The sequence below is a fragment of the Mustela putorius genome, unplaced genomic scaffold (assembly GCF_011764305.1).
Source record: "Mustela putorius furo isolate JIRA1106 unplaced genomic scaffold, ASM1176430v1.1 tig00000580_pilon_pilon_pilon, whole genome shotgun sequence".
In the NCBI taxonomy this organism is placed as follows: domain Eukaryota; kingdom Metazoa; phylum Chordata; class Mammalia; order Carnivora; family Mustelidae; genus Mustela; species Mustela putorius.
In genome coordinates this window covers 14,018,874-14,039,288 of record NW_025421423.1, presented here as the reverse complement: position 1 = coordinate 14,039,288, position 20,415 = coordinate 14,018,874, and the positions used below count along the sequence as shown (strand labels likewise).

At 36.1% G+C, this 20,415-nt stretch overlaps 1 protein-coding gene across 1 annotated transcript in view; it reads left to right on the top strand.

The window, feature by feature from the left end:
- The window catches only part of LOC101677557 (S-formylglutathione hydrolase-like), a 31,909-nt gene extending 15,285 nt beyond the window's left edge, over window positions 1–16,624 (top strand). Inside the window, 2 exon segments of the mRNA XM_045081783.1 lie at window positions 16,111–16,536; window positions 16,539–16,624. Of these exon segments, the coding sequence (XP_044937718.1) occupies window positions 16,111–16,536; window positions 16,539–16,624 (512 nt within the window).
- Window positions 16,625–20,415: the final 3,791 nt, after the last annotated feature.

Sequence of the window (20,415 nt, the reverse complement as noted above, 5' to 3'; positions counted from 1 at the left end):
AAGACATTAAAAATTCATAGGCTTTTCTCTCTCTGGGATGGTTGTGGAAATAAAACCACAAATTCAGATATTTTTGTCATGTGGATTTGGATCCTGGCCGCCTTACCTTGGGGGAATAATTTAACCTCTGTTTCCTCATCTCTAAAATAGTATAATAGTATAATAATAATATCTACCTGGTATGGATGTTTTGATAAGGAAATATACCTATCCCGTGTTTGAAGATTTTAAATTATTCCTGAAAACCATCATTAAGTGAATGACCATTATTTTTAAAAATCCATTAATTTCAATGGGAATATTTTATTCCAATTTAGGCAGTTCCCTAAGTACTGAGTACATAGAAACACATCCTTCTTTATAGCATTTATATTATGGAATTTAGACCTTAATAATTCATAATATGTGTTATGCGGCAAGGCTACCATTTGAAGGAAACCATTGAAAAATGTAGAAAACATTTAGCAGTACAATATTTAGGGCTACTGAAAGATCAAACTTTTCAACCACTTTAGAAGTATCTATTGATTGATATATTACTAACGTACTAATTGATACATTAAAAAGTATACTAAGTATAATTTGAGATTAAAGAGATAGAAACAACTGAAATAGGGCAAATAACTTTTTTTTGAACCAAAATGCAAAATCCACACCGAAAATGTTAATTATGAACTTTAATGCATCAAATAATATAATGGTAAAATAAGTAAAGGAAAAAATCCAGTAGATTACAGAAAATTTTAGCATCTGTTTTTCATGAGAAACCAAGTGGTCAAAAGATAAATGATAGTATGTAGAAGATTTGAGAAATATAACAGGATTGTAAATTTTGAATTCTATAGCATGCAAGCATAGACTAACTCTTTTTGTAGCCCCTGAGGACATTTATTAAAATTAATCCTAAAATAACACCCAAAGAATTGTTCAATAAACTTTAAAAATGAGATATATATTATTTCTAAAGTAAAAGAATGTTCTTCTACATTATTCTTGGGTTAATGGCACTGGGATATTTAGGATGATCTTTTTAAAAAATATTTTGTTTGTTTGTTTGTTTATTTATTTATTTATTTATTTATTAGAGAGAGCAGGACAGTGAGCAAGGGAATACAAACACGGGGAGTGGGAGAGGGAGAAGCAGGCTTCCCACAGAGCAGGGAGCCCGATTTGGGGCTCGATATGGGGCTCAATCCCAGGACCCTGGGATCATGACCTGAGCTGAAGGTAGATGCTTAATGACTGAGCTACCCAAGTGCCCTATTTAGGATAAACTTAATGGCAGTCATAACCTTAATATGTCAAGAGTGCTTATAAAATAAGTAGAGAAATCATGAATTATTCTGTTTTTCAAAAAGAGTAAAAGACATAAATTCGATGAAATTCACAAAAAACAAGTAGGTCATAAGTCTATAAAATGTTTGAAAATATTTAATCAAAGACAGAACTTTTTAAAAGCTATGCTTTGTGGGGCACCTGGGTGGCTCAGTGGGTTAAGCCTCTGCCTTCTGCTCAGGTCATGATCTCAAGGTTCTGGGATCAAGCCCCGCATCGGGCTCTCTGCTCAGTGGGGAGCCTGCTTCCTCCTCTCTCTCTGCCTGCCTGTCTGCCTACTTGTGATCTCTATCTGTCAAATAAATAAATAAATAAAATCTTAAAAAAAAAAGTTATGCTTTGTACTTATTTTGAAGCAAATGATATTTTAACATACAGTGTATATAAACCAAAGGGAGAAAAGAGTGTAAATTAGTATTTCCTTTCTTGGGACCAATTTAAAAATAATAAATTAGTATTTCCTTTCTTGGGGCCAATTTAAAAATAATACTTTAAAAATATAGTTATTTTTAAAACAGAAGTTCTCCTTCTAGGAATTTGTCCTGTGGAGGCAGTTAAGTTATGTGACCTTGTAAGTAAGGAATTAGGCACTAGGATGTCCATGACAGTGTTATTTATGAGAATAAGAAATTGGAAATAACCCCAATTTCAGATGTGTTATTGGTTAACTAAATCATGATACAGTTACAGCCACAAAAAATTTTGTTGTTGAAATATGACATGGTAATTTGTTTATAATATATGACTCATTTAAAAAACCTGCTTACTAAACTCTTGTAGGATATATTCCATTTTTATTAAAATATATGAATATAAAACATGGCTATGCACTGAATTGTTCATAGTGACTTTAACTGTATATGGATGATATTAAATTTCTTCCATCTGCTTAACTTTATTTCTCATTATTCTGCAAGACACATATGTGATGAAAAAATAGTGTCTGTTAATAGTTTTAAGAAGTCATGTCTCCAGTTTTAAATGCATCTAGAAATTCATTCTTCAAGTTAGCAGTGCCATCTGCTGATCATGTTGGGAGTGTTCCCTCGAACAACAAAAAATTTGAGAACATAGGAAAGTCAATAATTATCAGAATCAAACATTGTAACATATTTAAGAAAAAAGAGGAATGTATAAGAAGAAATCTTGTGACATTCACTTAGTTTAACTTACGTCTGATACCATTAAAATGGTTTTCAAAATCTGAAATATGGACTCTAATATTCTCTTTTCCCTTTGTTTTACATTGTAGCTCTATCATCTTGAATTTATAGCCTCCCCTTTCATAGAAATTATCCAATTACAGGATTGTAAATTTTGAATTCTATCAAAATCATTCCCCAAAAAGTACAAAACCAAAAAAGGAAAAAAAAAAAAAAAGAACCAAAAGCAAAAAACACAACCAAACCCTAAGTTATAGCTTTCTTGGTACATATACAATAACTACAAAAAAATTTCATTCAAAAAAGAATATGAATATGAATTCTAGCCAAATATAGCTGTTAACAAGCAAATTGTAATGAATTCCAAGGGTCAAGTTGAAGTCATAAATAGGAAAATGAATCAGGTCAGAAGTGCAGGTAAAGATAAACAAGAAACAAATAAGGAAAAATTGTTTAGGACAATGGTAGTGAAAAAGAATGTGTTGATGGACCTCTTTTATATGAAGGAGTATCTGTCACAGAGATAAGTCCAATAGCCTATAGGAAACAAAGAAGAAATATACAGCCTAAATTTTCCTAATTTGTCCAAAAGGATTTAATAAAAGATTTGTCAAATATATTCACACTTCTGGATTGTATCTACAGTAATCCCCAACTCTATCCATCCTGTCAAAAAAAAAAAAAAAAAAAAAGAGGAGTCCAGATAATATGGGTTTTTACAGCAAACCCATGTTCAACTAATGCTTCATCTTAGCAGTTACACACTATCTTTTCAATAACCATTCTATAACACTATTGAGGCACAAAATCAAAATTGCTATAATTATATTAATCCATCTTTCATGTTGAGAAAACTTCAACAGTATTTGCCCACTTGGGATGTCTATGCAACTGTCCCATGTCCCCTTGATATCTCAGAGACGCTTGGTAGTGATTCTGGTGTTGCAAAAGAAATTGCTCTTTGAGCAGAAGCCTGAACTTCAACATGTCTTTTGCTGAAAAGCATCTCGTGCAGCTTTGTGGGATGTTTTTGCTTTAAAAAAAAAAAAAACAAACATTATTTTCAAAGTTACTTTTAATCAAGTTGATGACAGTATATTAAAAATATAAATATATTAAATTTTAAATATATTAAAATCCACCACTTAAAATTGGTGGCATCTGGAGAGCCCAAAGCAAAGGCAGTGGTGTAAATTCCAACCTCCCAACATAGCCTCTTAAAAAAAAAAAATCAGAATAATAAGGACAAATAAAACTATGCAAAACTTTTGTAGTAGAGGTCCAAAGTTTAAATTATGTGTAAAATTAGAAAAATACAAACAAAAGACCAGTGAACTCATACTCCTGACAAGTAATTTGAGAGCAATAGCAGCCCATTCAAAACTGCATGAGAGAGAAAGGGAACTGTCAGTGGACCCAAGATAGATCTAAAAATCACTTTGAGGGAAAGAAAATCAACCCTAAGTGTAAAAATACTGAAGAGGAGTAGTGACCTTGTTAAATGGGCTTAAAAATGTACAGAGGACATAAAGAAGCAATTGGAAAAGAGTAAATCTTGAGGGGGAGATAAGGCTTAAAAAGATGAGAGAGACTTGTCTTGGAAAATTCACAGTGAATGAAAAAAACAAGCAAAAGAGGGAAATTTAAGATCCTGGAAGACAAAAGGAAATAAAAATGTCAAAAAGCACACATTTTTCTTTACTCCCTACAGAAAAACAAGCACCATCTCGAAAGAAATTACACTTTGTTGTATTGACAGAAGAAGGTGTTTTTGAATTAAGAATCTCATAAGGGGCACCTGGCCCTTGAGGAACTGTTCCTCAAACAAAAGAAAAGCAAAGCAGAAGGAAACTATAACACAATATTCCAAGTGGAATTAGATATGCTGAAACCAGCATTTGGGAATTAAAGCAAAACAGAACAGAACAGATTGGATCAAAAATCCAAGAGCCAAAAATAGGAAGAAATAAAATGGGAATTGATCAAACTGGAGCAGGGGAATCATATAAAAAATAAAGACTAAATTATGAAGAACCCAAGGAAGAAAAGATATGAGTGAACATTTAATAAAGTGCAATGAATGACAGTAAGAAAACAACAATGGAAATGAAAAATAGAGATTTTTTTTTTTAAATGCCAAAGGAAAGGGACTAAGATGGTATTCAATCACAGAAGAACTAGCTTAAGTATAATTGCAGTTTCAGAAGGAGGAAAAATTAAACAATACAACAGAACTAATAGTTAAAAGTATAATCTGATAGACTTTCTGGAAACAAACCAGACCTATATTTACATACGGAAAGGGCCCACCAGATAGAAGGAAAAATTGACCCACCACGATAAATATGGTGATATACCCTATTAAACTTATGAGTCTTAAAGTAGTATAGTTTAAAAATGAGGAAAAAGATTCTCAAGGCCACCAGTTTAAAAAAAATCAAATAAGTTATAAGAACAAGATTATTAAACCAGCGTCAAATTTCTTAGAGAAACATAAATAAAGCAAGGCATCAGTTGGCAGCATTTTCAAACAGCTCCAAGAAAGGAGGTGTGAACCAAGAATTATGTAAAGGCAAGTTGTCTTTCATCTATTAGTGCTAATATGCTAGAGAGCAGGACATTCTATACTCAACAGCCTTTCTTAAGAAATCTACTAGAGCAAGAGCTTCTTCTAACCAAAGATATGACTGCTGAAACTTCAACCAAAAAAGGCTAATGGCACACATTTAATATATTTGGTTGTAGATCTAAGTAAGACCAAAACAAAAACGTGGACAAGGATGTTAGAAGAATATGTTGTATGCTATATATTAGAAGTTATTCTTTGATGAGTATAAACAATGCAACTAAAATATGAGAGGAGAAGGGACAGCCAAAGAGGAAGGTAGAATAATTTTGTTCTTCTTTTAATATAGGGAATAGGGGAGAGTAAATGGATATCAGAAAAACTAATAAAATACTGAGTAAAAGGTTAAAGAAGAAAGAGAGGACTAAAGGCATTTAAAAGGAGTAAGAAGGATAACACTAGAACTTTCTAAATAGCAAAAGAGATTTTAAAAGGTAAAAGGGTGAAGAAAAGATACAATATATAGAAAAAGAACTCAACAAATGTATATTGTAATTATAAAATGATATGATAGACTTGAGATAACAAACACCAAACTGATAATAAGATCTCAAGGAAGGGACATCTGGGTGGCTCACTTGGTTAAGCGTCTGCTTTCAGCTCAGGTCATGATCCTAGGGTTCTGGGCTCAAGTCCCTCATCAGGCTCCTTGTTCAGCTTGGAGTCTGCTTCTTCCTCTGCCTGTTCCTCACCCTGCTTGTGCACTCTCTCTGACAAATAAATAAATAAAATCTAAAAGAGAAAAAAGATCTCAAGGATATATAAAGCTTTAAACTCTGGTTTAAGTCTCCTTAAGTGCATGTGGCAATTACAAAAATTGACCATAGATCATGTCATGAGGAAAATAGCAGCGAGGATCATAAAGTAGAAATATTCTGCATTATCTATCACAAAGCCAAAAAATAAACATTACAACAGAAGTCCAACTGAAAATTTGAAAGCGTTCCGTTCAACTCTTGTCTAATAGATGGTGAGGGAATACAAACTGAAATTACAGAATTTTTGAAAACTCATGATAATGAAAACACTATGTATCAGAATCTGTTGGATATATTTAAAGTACTGATCAGAAGCAACTTCATAGACTTAAATTTTTATGAATAAAAATGAAAGAATGAAAATAAATGAATCAAATTTCCAGATCAAAATACAAGGGCGGGGGAGACAAACAGAATAATAAAGATAAATAATGCAAACCAAAGAAAGAAATAAGCAAGGAAGTAGTAAAAATAAAATCAGGAATTGTTGAGGTTTAGAAGAGAAAACAGTAGATCTAATTCATAAATAAAATCCCCATTTTGTAGCAAGATAAAATAGACAAAATTCTACTAATTTAATCAAGAAAAAAAGTTTAAAAATATACAATGAGAAATTGAGTAGAAACAAATTGAGGCAGAAAGCATTTAAAAATCACAAGGGACTGCTTTATAGATGTCGATACAAATAAAATTTTAAAGCCTTGAGAAAATAGATAATTCCTTAAGAAAACTGTATTTGATTCCTAGGGCTGCCATAACTAAGGACGACAAATTGGTGTTTTAAAACAAATTCTCATTGTGTTCTTGGTTCACCTTTTTTACAACAAGAATGAAAAGCATACCAGAGTCCAGTCCTTTCCTTTAGTTTTGTGTGTAAGTCCTTAAAGAAAAATGTCTTCTTAATTTATTATTTTACACTTGCAAACCAAGCTTGATGTCTTTGCTTTTCAAGTGCAGTGTGTTTCCACTTATGAGTTTCCCCCTTACTCAATAATGCCCACTGGTCAATGAAATTATCTTAATGTTCTAATCTCGATATATTCTGCTAGTAATGGATTGGAACAGATGGAATAGAGATGGTATTATAATGTGTTTGGTTTTATTGCATTACAATATAATTTTTAAAAATATGTAGGAAATTATATGAAATATGTGCTAAAACTTAGAGGCGCAACTGGAGTAGGTTAAAAGCCTCCTGAAGCAATAATGAGAGTTGGGATAGATCTTGATTACAGAGTCAGATAACGACAACTGTGACACAGATAAAGTCACTGTGGGTAGCTTAGAGTATATTCCTTCAGTCATTACGTTTGCGTATACACAACACATAAACACACAATACATGCATGTACCTTCATTTCTAAAAATGGGGAAAGTATTTTTTTAATAATTATTACTTTGCTCTTATTTTTATTTTACTTTTTTTAAGATTTTATTTATTTATTTGACAGATCACAAGTAGGCAGAGAGGCAGGCAGAGAGAGAGAGAGAGAGAGAGGAGGAAGCAGGCGCTCTGCTGAGCAGAGAGCCGGATGCGGGACTCAATCCCAGGACCCTAATAGGATCATGACTTGAGCCGAAGGCAGAGGCTTAACCCACTGAGCCACCCAGGCACCCCTGTTTTTATTTTTTAACTGCTACAATGTTGTATAATTTTTAACTTTTATTTGGTATTTTATGGACTTAAAACAAGCCAAATGAATATTTTAACGAAACAATATTAATTCCTTAAAAATACAAACAATTTTAATTCTTAATATTATTTACGTTTTGTGATTATTGAGTTTGTATCATACATCTCTTATTGGACTTTTAGCTTATTTTTAAAAATGCTTCAGTATTATAAAATAAGGCTTTTGTGAGAGAATTATTATAGATGTTTTTTGTAATATTCCCAGTATTTTAATTGAAAACAAGTCACAAAATTACTGTGAAGTAAAGAAACACAAAACGATACATTTGCTAAATAAACCCAGGAGCTTATGAAAACATCAACGCAATACACAAAATTCTCATAAGGAATAAGGAAAAAATAAGGATAAGGAATAAAGGATAAGGAAAACACAAATACTTGTTTATGAAGGCTAATACCTTATACTTCCATACCACCAAAAAGGAAAAAATTGCTTGAGTAAGAAAGTAAGAGACAAATAAAATAAATAAAATAGGAGTATAATTCAGAAAGACTGCAGATGAGAAAGATAGAAGTAATCAGCTCACATGGAGGTGTGGTGGCGGCCGATGAGCAAGGAATCAAGAGACTCCTTGCTCTACACTAAAAGGAATTCCAGAACAACTACAATAACAGGGGAAAATAAGCATTAAAAAGTCACATAGGGGTGCCTGGGTGGCTCAGTCAGCCAAGTGTCTGACTCTTAACTTTGGCTCAGGTCATGGTCTCAGGGTCCTGGAATTGAGCCCCATGTTGGGCTCTGGCTCAGTGGGGATTCTGCTTGGGATTCTCTCTCTACCTCTGCCACACCCCACTCACACTCTCTTGTTCCGTCTCTCTCTAAAATAAATAATCATTTAAAAAAGTCATGGAGAAGATAACTCATTTGGAGATGATTGTCTAAAATGGCAGGATGAGGCCTGAAGTACAGGATATCTCAGAATAGATCATAGCCAATGTAAAAAAAAAAAAAAAAAAAAAGAGGTTCTGGAAAATAGGTTTCCTCCAGCCACTGTAACGACCAAATGAACTCAGGGTATAAATAACTCTCACAGACGAGAGCAATACCAAAATATAGTCCTAGTGTTCGCCAGTGGCAGCACTGATATTTGCTGATGGTATTTGCTGCCGAGTTAACATTTTTCTCTAGTACTACACTTAGATGATCTGTAAGTTTAGAATTCCGGGTAGCTCATTAAGATGTACCATTGATGGGAACTTTCATGTCTAACGGCCCATGACAACACCATCAGCCCTTAACAAGGGGCCAGAGCTATTTCTAATAAAGGAGTTGCAATTATTATTATTACTATCACCACAGTTCCTTTTTTCTTTTAAGGGTTTATTTATGTATTCGAGAGAGAGAAAGAGAGTGCAAGCCAGGGGAGAGGCAGAATAGGAGGGAGAGGGACGAGCAGACTCCCTGCTGAGTACGGAGCTGGGGCTTAATCCAAGGACCCTGAGATCATCACCTGAGCCAAAGTCAGACACTTAACTGACTGAGCCCCCTAGATACCCCTCACCACAATTTCTTACTAGAAGTTTGTGGTGACACAAATGAAAAAATCCCTATGAGATGTGAATATAAACATATTGTTTATTGACACCATCTGTTGCGATTGCTTCAGTTTGACTTTTTGCAGGTGGAAGGACACAGATAATGCATTTGGCCTTGACATACCAAGGTTCTATCACAGAGGTTGAATACAAAATTCTGCCCAAAAGGAATACCAAGCCCCCAAATTTGAGCACTCATACTCCTCTCAAATAAGGGTCTGGGAATGGAAGGCGCTTGATTTTAAGCACATGAGCCACTGGAGGGCAGCAGAGACACAATTTTAACACTAAGGTCATTTACCATTCATTGACCAATCAATGGATTTATTCTTTTAACACGTAAGGAGTGACTACTAGGTGCAAGGCATTCACCTTTAATTATCACCAAGGTCATATGTAAACTATTTCATTAATTATTTCTATTGCGAAAGAACATTTAACAGACATTTCTATCTGAATCCCCGCTGTGTCTAGTACAGACTGAAATCTTACAGATTTTTGCATAATACAATTGAGAAGTCATAAAATTGCAGAATTTTAAAGATAGTATGAAACTTACAGAACATTAAAAAATAATTAAAAAAAATATAAAAAATAATTAAAAAAAAAAAAAAAAGAAAGAAACTTACAGAACACCCATATTTACTAATTTCTCTCCTGAACAATGTTACTATCTTTTCTGTTCATTCCTGTCTGTTAAATGTTTGTTGGTTTTCTTTTGACCTTTTGGTCAAACTTTAGGAAAATAGAGAGGAGTGAAAATGGAAATAAAATGCAGCCATAGGTAACTTTCATTAATGTTTGATCTAATTCCTCCCAGTGAAATATATGTAGATGTATGTTTATTTAGTTTTCAGATTTGATCTTGGGATCTATAGATATCACTTAAAATGATGCTGTAAAATGGGGATGTCGTATCCATATCAATAAATTTAAAGAGAAAATACCAATGACATAAAACTTTTTCAGAATGTCAGTATTTTTAAGGCACCTGGGTGGCTCATTGGGTTAAAGCCTCTGCCTTTGGCTCAGGTCATGATTCCAGGGTCCTGGGATCCAGTTCAGAATCGGGCTCTCTGCTCAGCATGGAGCCTGCTTCCTCCTCTCTCTCTTCCTGTCTCTCTGCCTACTTATTATCTCTGTCTGTCAAATAAATAAATAAAATCTTTAAAAAAAAAAAGTTCAGTATTTTTTATGTTACACTGTGTGGACCCAAACAATTTATCCAGATGGAGTTCTCCTCTCTCTACTGTTTCTCTAGAGCAGTTCATTTTACTTTATACCTTGCTTAAAAAAAAAAAAAAAAAAAAAGATTTAAGTTGATTTTGGAGATGCCTTGTATTTTGATCCATCATAAAACATAAAGCAAGAAGAAGCCACTTAATATTCTCAGTACGAAAGATCGGACATTATTGATTTTAGGATGAATATTTTCCTGAACTAAATAGCTAAAATAATATAAATAACTAAAATGTATGAGGTGGGGAAAAGAGAAGATGCTTAACTATGTGCATTTACCATCAGATGTCTGAATTCATGCAGTCAAGTAGTGAGGCTAAGGATAATTTTTCTTATCTCACACGCTTGTCATTGTAAAATGACCTTACCAAGATGAATGGGAAGAAAGCATAGTTCAACTTTCGACTTACTCCTTTAGCAAATTACTATCCTAGGATGTGCTAAGGCTGTATTTCACATCATGAGGTTTGCAGAGCAAACCAAGTGTAGTGCCTATTCTTGAGGGGTATACAGTCTAGCAGGAGTGAGACAAGGAAATCACTTGCTGTGATACAGTGTGAGGCCCGGAGTGGTGTGTGGTGTGTGAGAAGTTCACCTTTGCCTGTAGCTCAGGAGCAGAGAGCATTTGACTGCCTAAGAGGCTCACCTGCCCACGCTTTAGTTCTTGAAGTTTAGCCAAAGAGATGTTTAGGCTAGAAACTAAAGGTCATGGGGAAAGAGTCAGACAAGGTGGGGGAGGAAGAGCATTTGGCCAGGGAAACAGCATGCAAAGGCCTGTTGGTGAATGGTTACTAATTCATTATCAGCAAGGGAGGCGAGGTAAGCTAAGAGGCAAACGGTAAAGGTCTTTGTAAACCATTATTAAGGAGTTTGAACTTTATCATGCAACTTAATTTTAACTTTACAAAGTGAATTCTAGGGGTGCCTGGGTGGCTCAGTGGGTTAAGCCTCTGCCTTCGGCTCAGGTCATGATCTCAGGGTCCTGGGATCAAGCCCTGCATTGGGCTCTCTGCTCAGCAGGGAGCCTGCTTCCCCCTCTCCCTGCCTCTCTGCATACTTGTGATCTCTCTCTCTCTGTCAAATAAATAAATCTTTGAAAAAAAAGTAAATTCTGGCTCACGTGTGGAAAATGGATTCAGGTAGAAAATACCAGAGGATGGAGGTCCAAATTACATCTACAAGATGATGAATACATTTTATTATAATTAAAAGAAAATCATTGATTCGTTCCAAAAACTAATATAGAATCTAGACCTAGCAGGAGTTTGATGTATATTTAATAGTGACTGTAAGGATGAATAGATCTGTAAACAATTTAACATCCATACTTAGTCAACTGTCCTATTCTTACTCTGTCTACAACAATGTCAATATCACTATCCTAATGCCACTTATTTATATTTCTAAATCAATATCACTGACTCGGAGTTGTACACATTGAAAAAGTCAGCTGCCTAATCCTCTACTACCACTGTCAAGAATTGGAAAAGTTTTATTTTTTTAAAAAAGATTAATTTATTTCTTTCAGAGAGAGAGAGAGAGAGGGCCCAAGGGGTCCTGGGGTGGAGGGTGGGAGGCAGAGGGAGAGAGAGAATCTCAAGCCGACTCCATAGTGACCCGTCCCATGACCCAGAAACCATGACCTGAGCCAGAGTCAAGAGTCCGTTGCTTAACTGACTGGACCACCTAGGTGCCTCGAAAAAGTCTGATTTTTCTCTAAGAGTATGCTTCCGTTTCATAGAGGAAGAATCTACTTCCTTTGTTGGATGTCTTTTACTGGTGTTACTGCTCTAGTCTATCAGCTTCCCTTGGGGAGTTTATTTTGGCAGTCTAGTCATTTGTTCAGTGTTTATCCATAAAATGGACAAGACTAGATGAAAATTCACCCCGTTTTATAGTTCCAATTAAAAAATGAGACCTGCATCTCCAAAAGGCATATTATTGCACAGATCGTACATACTGCCCATAAAATATTGTTCCCTCAGGTACTAGTTAGCCTTAGGGTCAGAGGGAAAATCAGAAGGGAAATGTCTGATTATAACAAAATATTCGTGTAGTACTGTGTTTCTTGGGTAACAAACATCCTCTTTGTCTGCTGTTTGTTAAGAAACAAGCTAGGAGGAATGGAAATTCTTTTTCCAATTTATTTTCTTTAAGAAACTTTTTGATGGAATAATTTCAAAACTGCCGTGCCTGGGAATAACATTTTTTAAGCATGGCAAAGTATTATAGGAGCAGATGGTGCTGAAGGACTTCTTAAATATGAGAGAAAATTACATCCAAACAAAAGACAGTAAGTCAAGGAGACACTTGAGTTATCTATAGCTATTAATATTTTAATTTGATCATTTGGTATCTGTGATGTTCCTTGGAACTGCTTAAATATATTTCAAATTTGTCTTTTGAATTGCAAGTTAATTGTAATTTGTTGTCAGAAAAATAGAAAGGAAAACAAACTGAGTAAGAGCATTCCTTCAGGAATTTTTAAAGATGCAAAAAATAGTTTTCACATATAGTCATGAAAGGCACATGATATTTCCAAGACCCAGATGGCTTGAGTAGAAATATTAACATTTTCTAAGCCAAAAAGAAAAAAATTAAGTGGATGGAATAGTTTGCCTTTTATGCTTAAATTCATTCAAAGGTATTCCATCATTTTAATCACACGAAAATATATTTGAAAGAGCATTCAAACAATTGCAACTACCTCCAACCCCCACCCTCCTGGGGTAAGTGAATGTTATTCTTCCTATTTGCATATGCAGAAAGTAGCAATTAACAATTCATGGATTAGTGAATATAGGTGATTCTCAGTTTCACAAGGATAAATTAATGCAGGTGATAATTGTGAGAAACATCAGAAGTTAATTCTGTATGGGTGAACGGTGGGAGGGAAGTGGACGATTCAGGAGGTAGGATTGTTGAAGATAATAACTTTGTTTTGGACATGTGGAGTTTGAGATGCCCACAGAAAACTGGATGGTTGATCCAAGTTGTTAATGATTTAACAAGTCGAGAGTTTGGAAAAAGGTCTGGGCTGGAAATGGAACTTTGCATGTCATGAATATCTGAAAGTGGATGAGGCCACTCAAGGATAATGTGTAGAGTATGATAATATGAGGCCAAAACGCGAGTATGCATCAGAAAAGCTTTTAAGTGGTGGGAGGAGAGGGCAGAGGCTAAAAGCCTGTCAAGAGAAAGCAGATGATCACAGGATGAGCAGTTTCTATCACCTACTGACATTAATTGCAAATATTTACCGAGTAAAGTCGAGCATGACAGTCTTTACAGAAATGGTGTTCTTTTCTTCACAACCTTGCAGTGAACACTTTGAAGTGGAATGTTCTAGCTAATTTCATGTTTAGCATGAAACCAAGATGAATGAAAAGGAAAACAAGGTATGCAAGTATAGAGCATAGAATCAGGTTCAGTTTATATTCCAGGGAGCAAGTTCTTGAGGAAAGCCAAAGCTAGAAAGGAAACCAAATGACAATATTGGGAGTCATGCGGTGGAAATGACAGTTCTGGTCAGAATGGCGTATTCAAGAGCTAGCAGCTCCTAGTTTACCTTGTCCAGAGTTCACATGAAAATATTGACAAAAATCAGGAGATGATGACAATCCAAAACAATAAACAGTAAAAATGAATATTAACAAACTGTTAGAACCCAGAAGAAGGGATGCATGGGTGGCTCAGTCAGTTAAGTGTCTGCCTTTGGCTTGGTCATGATCCCAGGGTCCTGGGATCGAGTCCCACGTTGGGCTCCTGGCTCAACAGGGAGCCTGCTTCTCCCTCTGCCTGCTGCTCCCTCTGCTTGTGCTCTCTTTCTCTATCTTACACAAATAAATAAAATCTTTAAAAAAAAAAAAAAAAAGAACTGGGAAGAAATTTTCAGTAATTCCTGGGCCAACAAAGGTTGATTTGTTTTAAAAATGAATAGTGCTCTATATAATTTTCACTTTGTGGAACGGAGCTGCTCCTGGCACACAATGGTCTGTGGGATCACTAGTTACTACTGGAAGCCTCAACTTCTTCATTAGTAAACCTTACTTACTAGGATTTCTGTGGATTAAAGGAGCTAATGCAGACTAATTGCTTATCAGAGAGCTTGGTACAAAGGAATTAATAAATAGTCAGTAGTTCTTAAATGGGTCTTACCCCAAGTTGCCAAAAATTATTGATTAAAAACAGGAAAGAAGGAGCATTCAAAATAACAAATGTTGACAGTAGAGGCTGACCGCCTGTTGCCAGAATCTGGGAGGAATGTTCTCTAATCACTAGCTTGAGTGAAACCCCATTTACGAAACAAATGGGTTTTTTTCTGCTTCTTCACCTTGTGAAACAAAACTATTTATTACCATCATCACCAACGAATAGAACTTCCTCTATGCCAAGTACTGTGTGATGTGTGTGTTCACTTGGGCTCTAAGCATCCCCGTCCATCAGCCCTGGTCAGGGCATCTGGAATCTATGGAATCACATGCAAATTACGAATTTTTCTGGAGAGAGGATCTATAGCTTTCGTAAGCTTCTCAAACTGTTGTGTGCCTTCCTCCTGCCCCCATAGACTAAGAAAAAGTGTCAGTAGAACCTTCTCATTTTACTGAGAGCCCAAATGGGCTGTCACCCCATCAGGTCTTGTTTACTTGTATTGATCACCCAGAGCCTCTATACCCTCAATCATGAGCTTTCAGACTGGTGAGAATGATCCTAATTTTGCAAGGGAGAAATATACATATTATTGATTTTATTTTTACTAAAATCTGCCTAATGTCTTATTCCTGGGTTTTTTTTTTTGTTTTTTGTTTTGTTTTGTTTTTAAAGATTTTATTTATTTATTTGACAGAGAGAGATCACAAGTAGGCAGAGAGGCAGGCAGAGAGAGGAAGGGAAGCAGGCCCCCTGCTGAGCAGAGAGCCCGATGCGGGACTTGATCCTATGACCCCGAGATCATGACTTGAGCTGAAGGTAGCGGCTTAACCCACTGAGCCACCCAGGTGCCCCATTATTCCTGTTTTGAAAGATGGTTTTATCACAATCTTTATCATTTTCTAATAGATCTCTTGCCATTTTTATATTGGCTACTTCCTCTAAAATCTAGAATCTTGAGTCTAAAAGGTTCAGTTATCACACTACAATGCCATTCTATTTGGTTATTTGCTTATTTTCTCAGAATTTGGAAGTCACACATTCACATGTTTCCAAAAAAGCCAGCAGTTCCTTAAACTGAAGCCATTGCTTTAAAATGTGTATGAGAAGGTCACAAAAGGAACCAAATGTTCTCTCTCCACCCTATTATGAGACCTTCACTATCCAAAAAATAGAAAGCACTTAACGAAATTCAGGGATTGATTTGTCATTTACGTAAAACTGGATAAACACTTGCAGAGTAGGAGTGTAAAAACTGTTGAGCCTGCTAACTTCAAGCCTAGAAAATAAAAAATATGAGAGCTGAAACTGAATTATAAAATTGTAATATTAGAACTCTTTTGTGAAAATGGCCTCCAAATAATTACTTATTCAAAAGTCCGGTGGTTCCAATTTTTACTCTATACGCACTTTTCAGGCACTGATTTTTAAAAACTACCACAAGGCTTACATTTTTAAAAAAGATTTATTTATGTATTTGAGAGAGAGAAAGAGTGGCGGAGGGAGAGAATGGTGAGGCAGAGTCCCCATGGAGCCTGACTCCGGGCTCGAGCCCACCCCCTATGAGATCATCTGAGTTGAAACCAAGAGTTGGACACTTAGCCAATTGAGCTACCCAGGAGCCCAAGTACAGAATGTATTCTTATGTAACTAGGGCGCTTCCCCAACTTATAAATGCCAGTTTTCCACTGGACCCCCAAAAGATGTCTATCTTTGGCCACTCCGTGAGAGGCCATGAAACTTTGATTTGTGCTCTGAAGAATCCTGGAAAATACAAATCTGTATCTGCCTTTGCTCCAATTTGCAACCCAGTGCTCTGTCTTTGGGACAAAAAATCCTTTAGTAGATATTTAGGGACAGGTCAAAATAAATGGAAGACTTATGATGCTACCCAGCTTGTAAGGTCCTACCCAGGTGCTCAGCTAGACATAATAATTGATGAAGGAAAAGATAACCAGTTCCTTCCAGATGGACAGTCACTACTTGGTAACTTCATAGCTGCCTGCACAGAAAAGAAAGTCCCTGTTGTTTTTAGGTTTAAGAGGGTTATGATGATAGCTACAGCTTCATTGAAACCTTTATTCCTGATCACATCAGAGATCATGCAAAATACCCAAATGCATGAAGAACTTAAGAGAATTTCTTCAGGACTACAAAAAAAAAAAAATGTAATAAACAGAATTGCAGGGAAAAGGGATTTTATTTAAACTGTTGGATTTCATAGTGCTACAAATTCATCATCCATAGTTGGATCACTTTCTGAATAAACATATAAAACCTGAAAAAAGTAATTTTGAATTTCTCATTATATGACTTTAAGCATTTTTTCATAATTTTCAAAGGTCATGAAATTTTTCTCATATATCTATGTGATGATATTGAAATTACAGTTAAAAATTTGCTTCAAAATGGTGTTTTGGTACTAAAATTTTTTTTCTCACTATTTCACAAAATCGTATTTATTTCATGAATGTCCTGCTCTAATAGTTAATTTCCTGTGCACTAATCTTTTGCTGTATAAAGTATGGTCTGTGGATCAGCAGCATTAGTATCTCCTGAAAGCTTATTAGAAATGCAGAAATTCTACTCCAGTCCCACACAGACTGAAGTAGACCTGCCTTTTACAGGAATCCTCTGCACCTGAAGGTGACTCGTATGCACTTGAAAGCAGTGGTTCTCACACCAGTCAGAAGAGCTAAAATTAATCAGTCAGGAAATGACAGATGTTGGCAAGGATGTGGAGAAAGGGGAACCCTCCTGTACCATTGGTGGGAATGCAAGCTGGTTCAGCCACTCTGGAAAACAGCATGGAGGTTCCTCAAAAAGTTGAAGATAGAGCTACCCTACGACCCAGCAGTTGCACTACTGGATATTTACCCCAAAGATACAAATACAGTGATCCGAAGAGGCACGTGTACCCCAATGTTTATAGCTGCAATGTCCACAATAGCCAAACTATGAAAAGAGCCTAGATGCCTAGATGTCCATCAATTAATGAATGGATAAAGAAGTTGTGGTGTACACACATACACACACACACACACACACACACAGGAATATTATGCAGCCATCAAAACCCCTGAAATCTTGCCATTTGCAACAACATGGATGGAACTAGAGGGTATTAGGCTAAACAAAGTGAGTCAATCAGAGAGAGATAATTATCATATGATCTCCCTGATTTGAGGAATTTGAGAAACAAGACGAGGATCATAGGGGAAGGGAAGGAAAAATGAAACAAGATAAAACCAGAGAGGGAGACAAAACTTAAGAGACTCTTGGTCTCAGGAAACCAACAGGGTTGCTGGGGTGGGGTGGGTGAGGGATGGAGTGATGGACATTGGGGAGGGTATGTGCTATGGTGAGTGCTGTAAATTGTGTAAGACTGATGAATCATAGACCTGTACCTCCAAAAAAAAATAATACGTTGCATGTTAATTAAAAAAAAAAAAAAGGAAGAGAGAAAGTGGTTCTCACTGTATGACCTCTGGAACAACAGCTTCTGCTGGGAATTTATTAGGAATGGAAATCCTCAGGCCCCATTCAAACCTACTGAATCAGCAACTCTAGCAATCTGTATTATCAGACTCCTGGTGATGGTTCTCATGATAAATTGGCTGCACGGTAAAGTCATTCTGTTGCACAATAGAGTCACCTGGGGAACTTTGAAAAATTTTAATGCCCAGGTTGCAACTCACACAAGTTAAATCAGTCTTTGTGACTGAGACCCAGGTATTAGTGTTTTTAAAAAGTCCTCAGGCATTTGGGGCACCTAGGTTGCTTAGTCACTTGGTTGTCTGATTCTTATTTTCAGTTGAGGTCTCCATTTCATGGGTTGTGAGATCAAGCCCTGCATGAGGCCCCACACACAGCAGGCAGTCTGCTTGAGATTCTCAGCACCTCCCCCTGTGCACATTCTCTCTCTAAAATAAATAAATCTTTTTAAAAGAATTCAAAAAATTCCTCAGACATTCAAATCTGAAAATCTGTGTTTTAAAGGAGAATGACTATAGAAATTCATTTTTTTGATTAATCCAACTAGCTATAGTTCTTAGAATAGCCATGAATTATTTGATGAAATGTGTTCTAGCGGAAAATAATTGGCATTTTGATCTGTTGCAAAAGAGTTTTGCCTTTTTTTTTTTTTTTATTCTCCATTCATTCATTCTGCACTCTGTTTTTCTTCACTTGACCTACTGTAAATCCTCTGGTGGCACTGGTGCCACAAATATGGAAAACATTTCCAAGTGAAAATCAAGCCCTAAATTTAATACTCCTAGGGATTTAGAAAAGGAAACAAGAGAACAAAAGAGGGAAATACCTGTTTAAGTAAGGGGTAGAGCATAAAGAGGTAACTTTGTGTAAGAGGGATGGTAGGCAGTGCCTGCTAGCTGTTGAAAGACAGAAAGGAGGGAGCAGGAGTTATATTTTCTTAGAGAAGCACATACCATGGATTTTGGTTACAAAAAAAATTAAAAAGGCAAGGCAGGGGCTCAGCTCAGAGAGGTGTTGGTGCCAGCATTCAGGTGTTTCTGCAAAGTTGGGGATCACTTCAATGAGAAACTGGTAGTCAACATGTAACTAAGAGAAATCCGGTTTGGGAGACACCATAAAGACCATGTCCTCTTGATCTTAAATCATAGGGAAGATCCTGGATGGCAGTCAGAATTCCCAGGAAGTGTGGGAGAGGAATGAGGCCCAGTTCTAGTGGTTTAAAGAAATTCGTATTAATTATGGGGGTGGCTTTTGGGAAGTTCAAACATTATAACTTTTTGGCTTCATTAGTGAATCTATTACAAACTCCATTGCTCTTGTGTTCTCTCAAAATATTGCCAGGAATATAACTTGTCATACCTGTCAAGGGAGTGGCAAATGCTGCCTGAGAATATATATTTGTCCAGTATTAGTATTAGTTGGGGGACACAACTCCAGAATTATAAGAAATTGGTAAAAATCTACTTAATCATTTGTCAGAGATGAGAATTGTGTTTTTGAATATGTATTTCCCATCTTATTATAAACTCACATAAACTACCTGGGAAGTTCACAAGAGAGGAGGAACCCTAGAAGTTAATCCATAAACCAGAATCTACAGGCATAAATTGTATAAATTAGAAGGAAGAGCTATAGCAGATGTCCTTTTAGCATCCTAACCTTATCACGATTATTTGAGCAAGGAGCCTTCAACACTGAGAACTCTGTTGATTCTTCAAAGCAGGAAGTAAAGCTCATGAGACAAGCCACATGCTACTGATAACAGGTTGATTTGGAAAGTAGTGTGGCTAGATGAAGAAAGGCTCTTGACTGAGATCTTGGCCATGTACAGAGTAGCAGGAAAGTGCTTTGATTCTTCCTGAGTGAACACCAATACCAAGTGCACACGTTGCTGCTGAGAAAGTTTGGGTACCAGATAGTAAGGAGACGGACTCAAGCTAATCAGACACTCTTCAAAAAATTTTCCATAGAAGCCTAGGTTGTCTTTTCTGAAGATTATATCACTTCTCTCAACAAAAATCGTGAGGGTGTAGGGATAGAGAGGGGGTGATGAAGGAAAAGGGGCAACCAGAGAATCAGTGGCCAAAATTTGGAACTAATCTCTGTTGGTAGCTGGAGGGTGGAGATGGGAAGTCAGCCTGACACTGGAGAAATAGCACCTGGGAGCAGGGAATTGTCCCGAGTAACACCTGGAGAGTTTTCTGAGATGAATGAATGCCTTCCAGTCACCAAACATTTGGTTTAGAGTGGCTTCTAGTAGTTGATAGTTTTCAAGAAATTCATCCATCTCATCTAAGTTGTTGAATTTATGTGTTTAGGGTTGTTTGTAGTATTCTCTTACTGTCCTTATAGTATCTGTGAGATCTGTAGTGTTATTTTCCCTTTGATGTTGGTAATTTGTATATTTTTTCTCCATGTTTT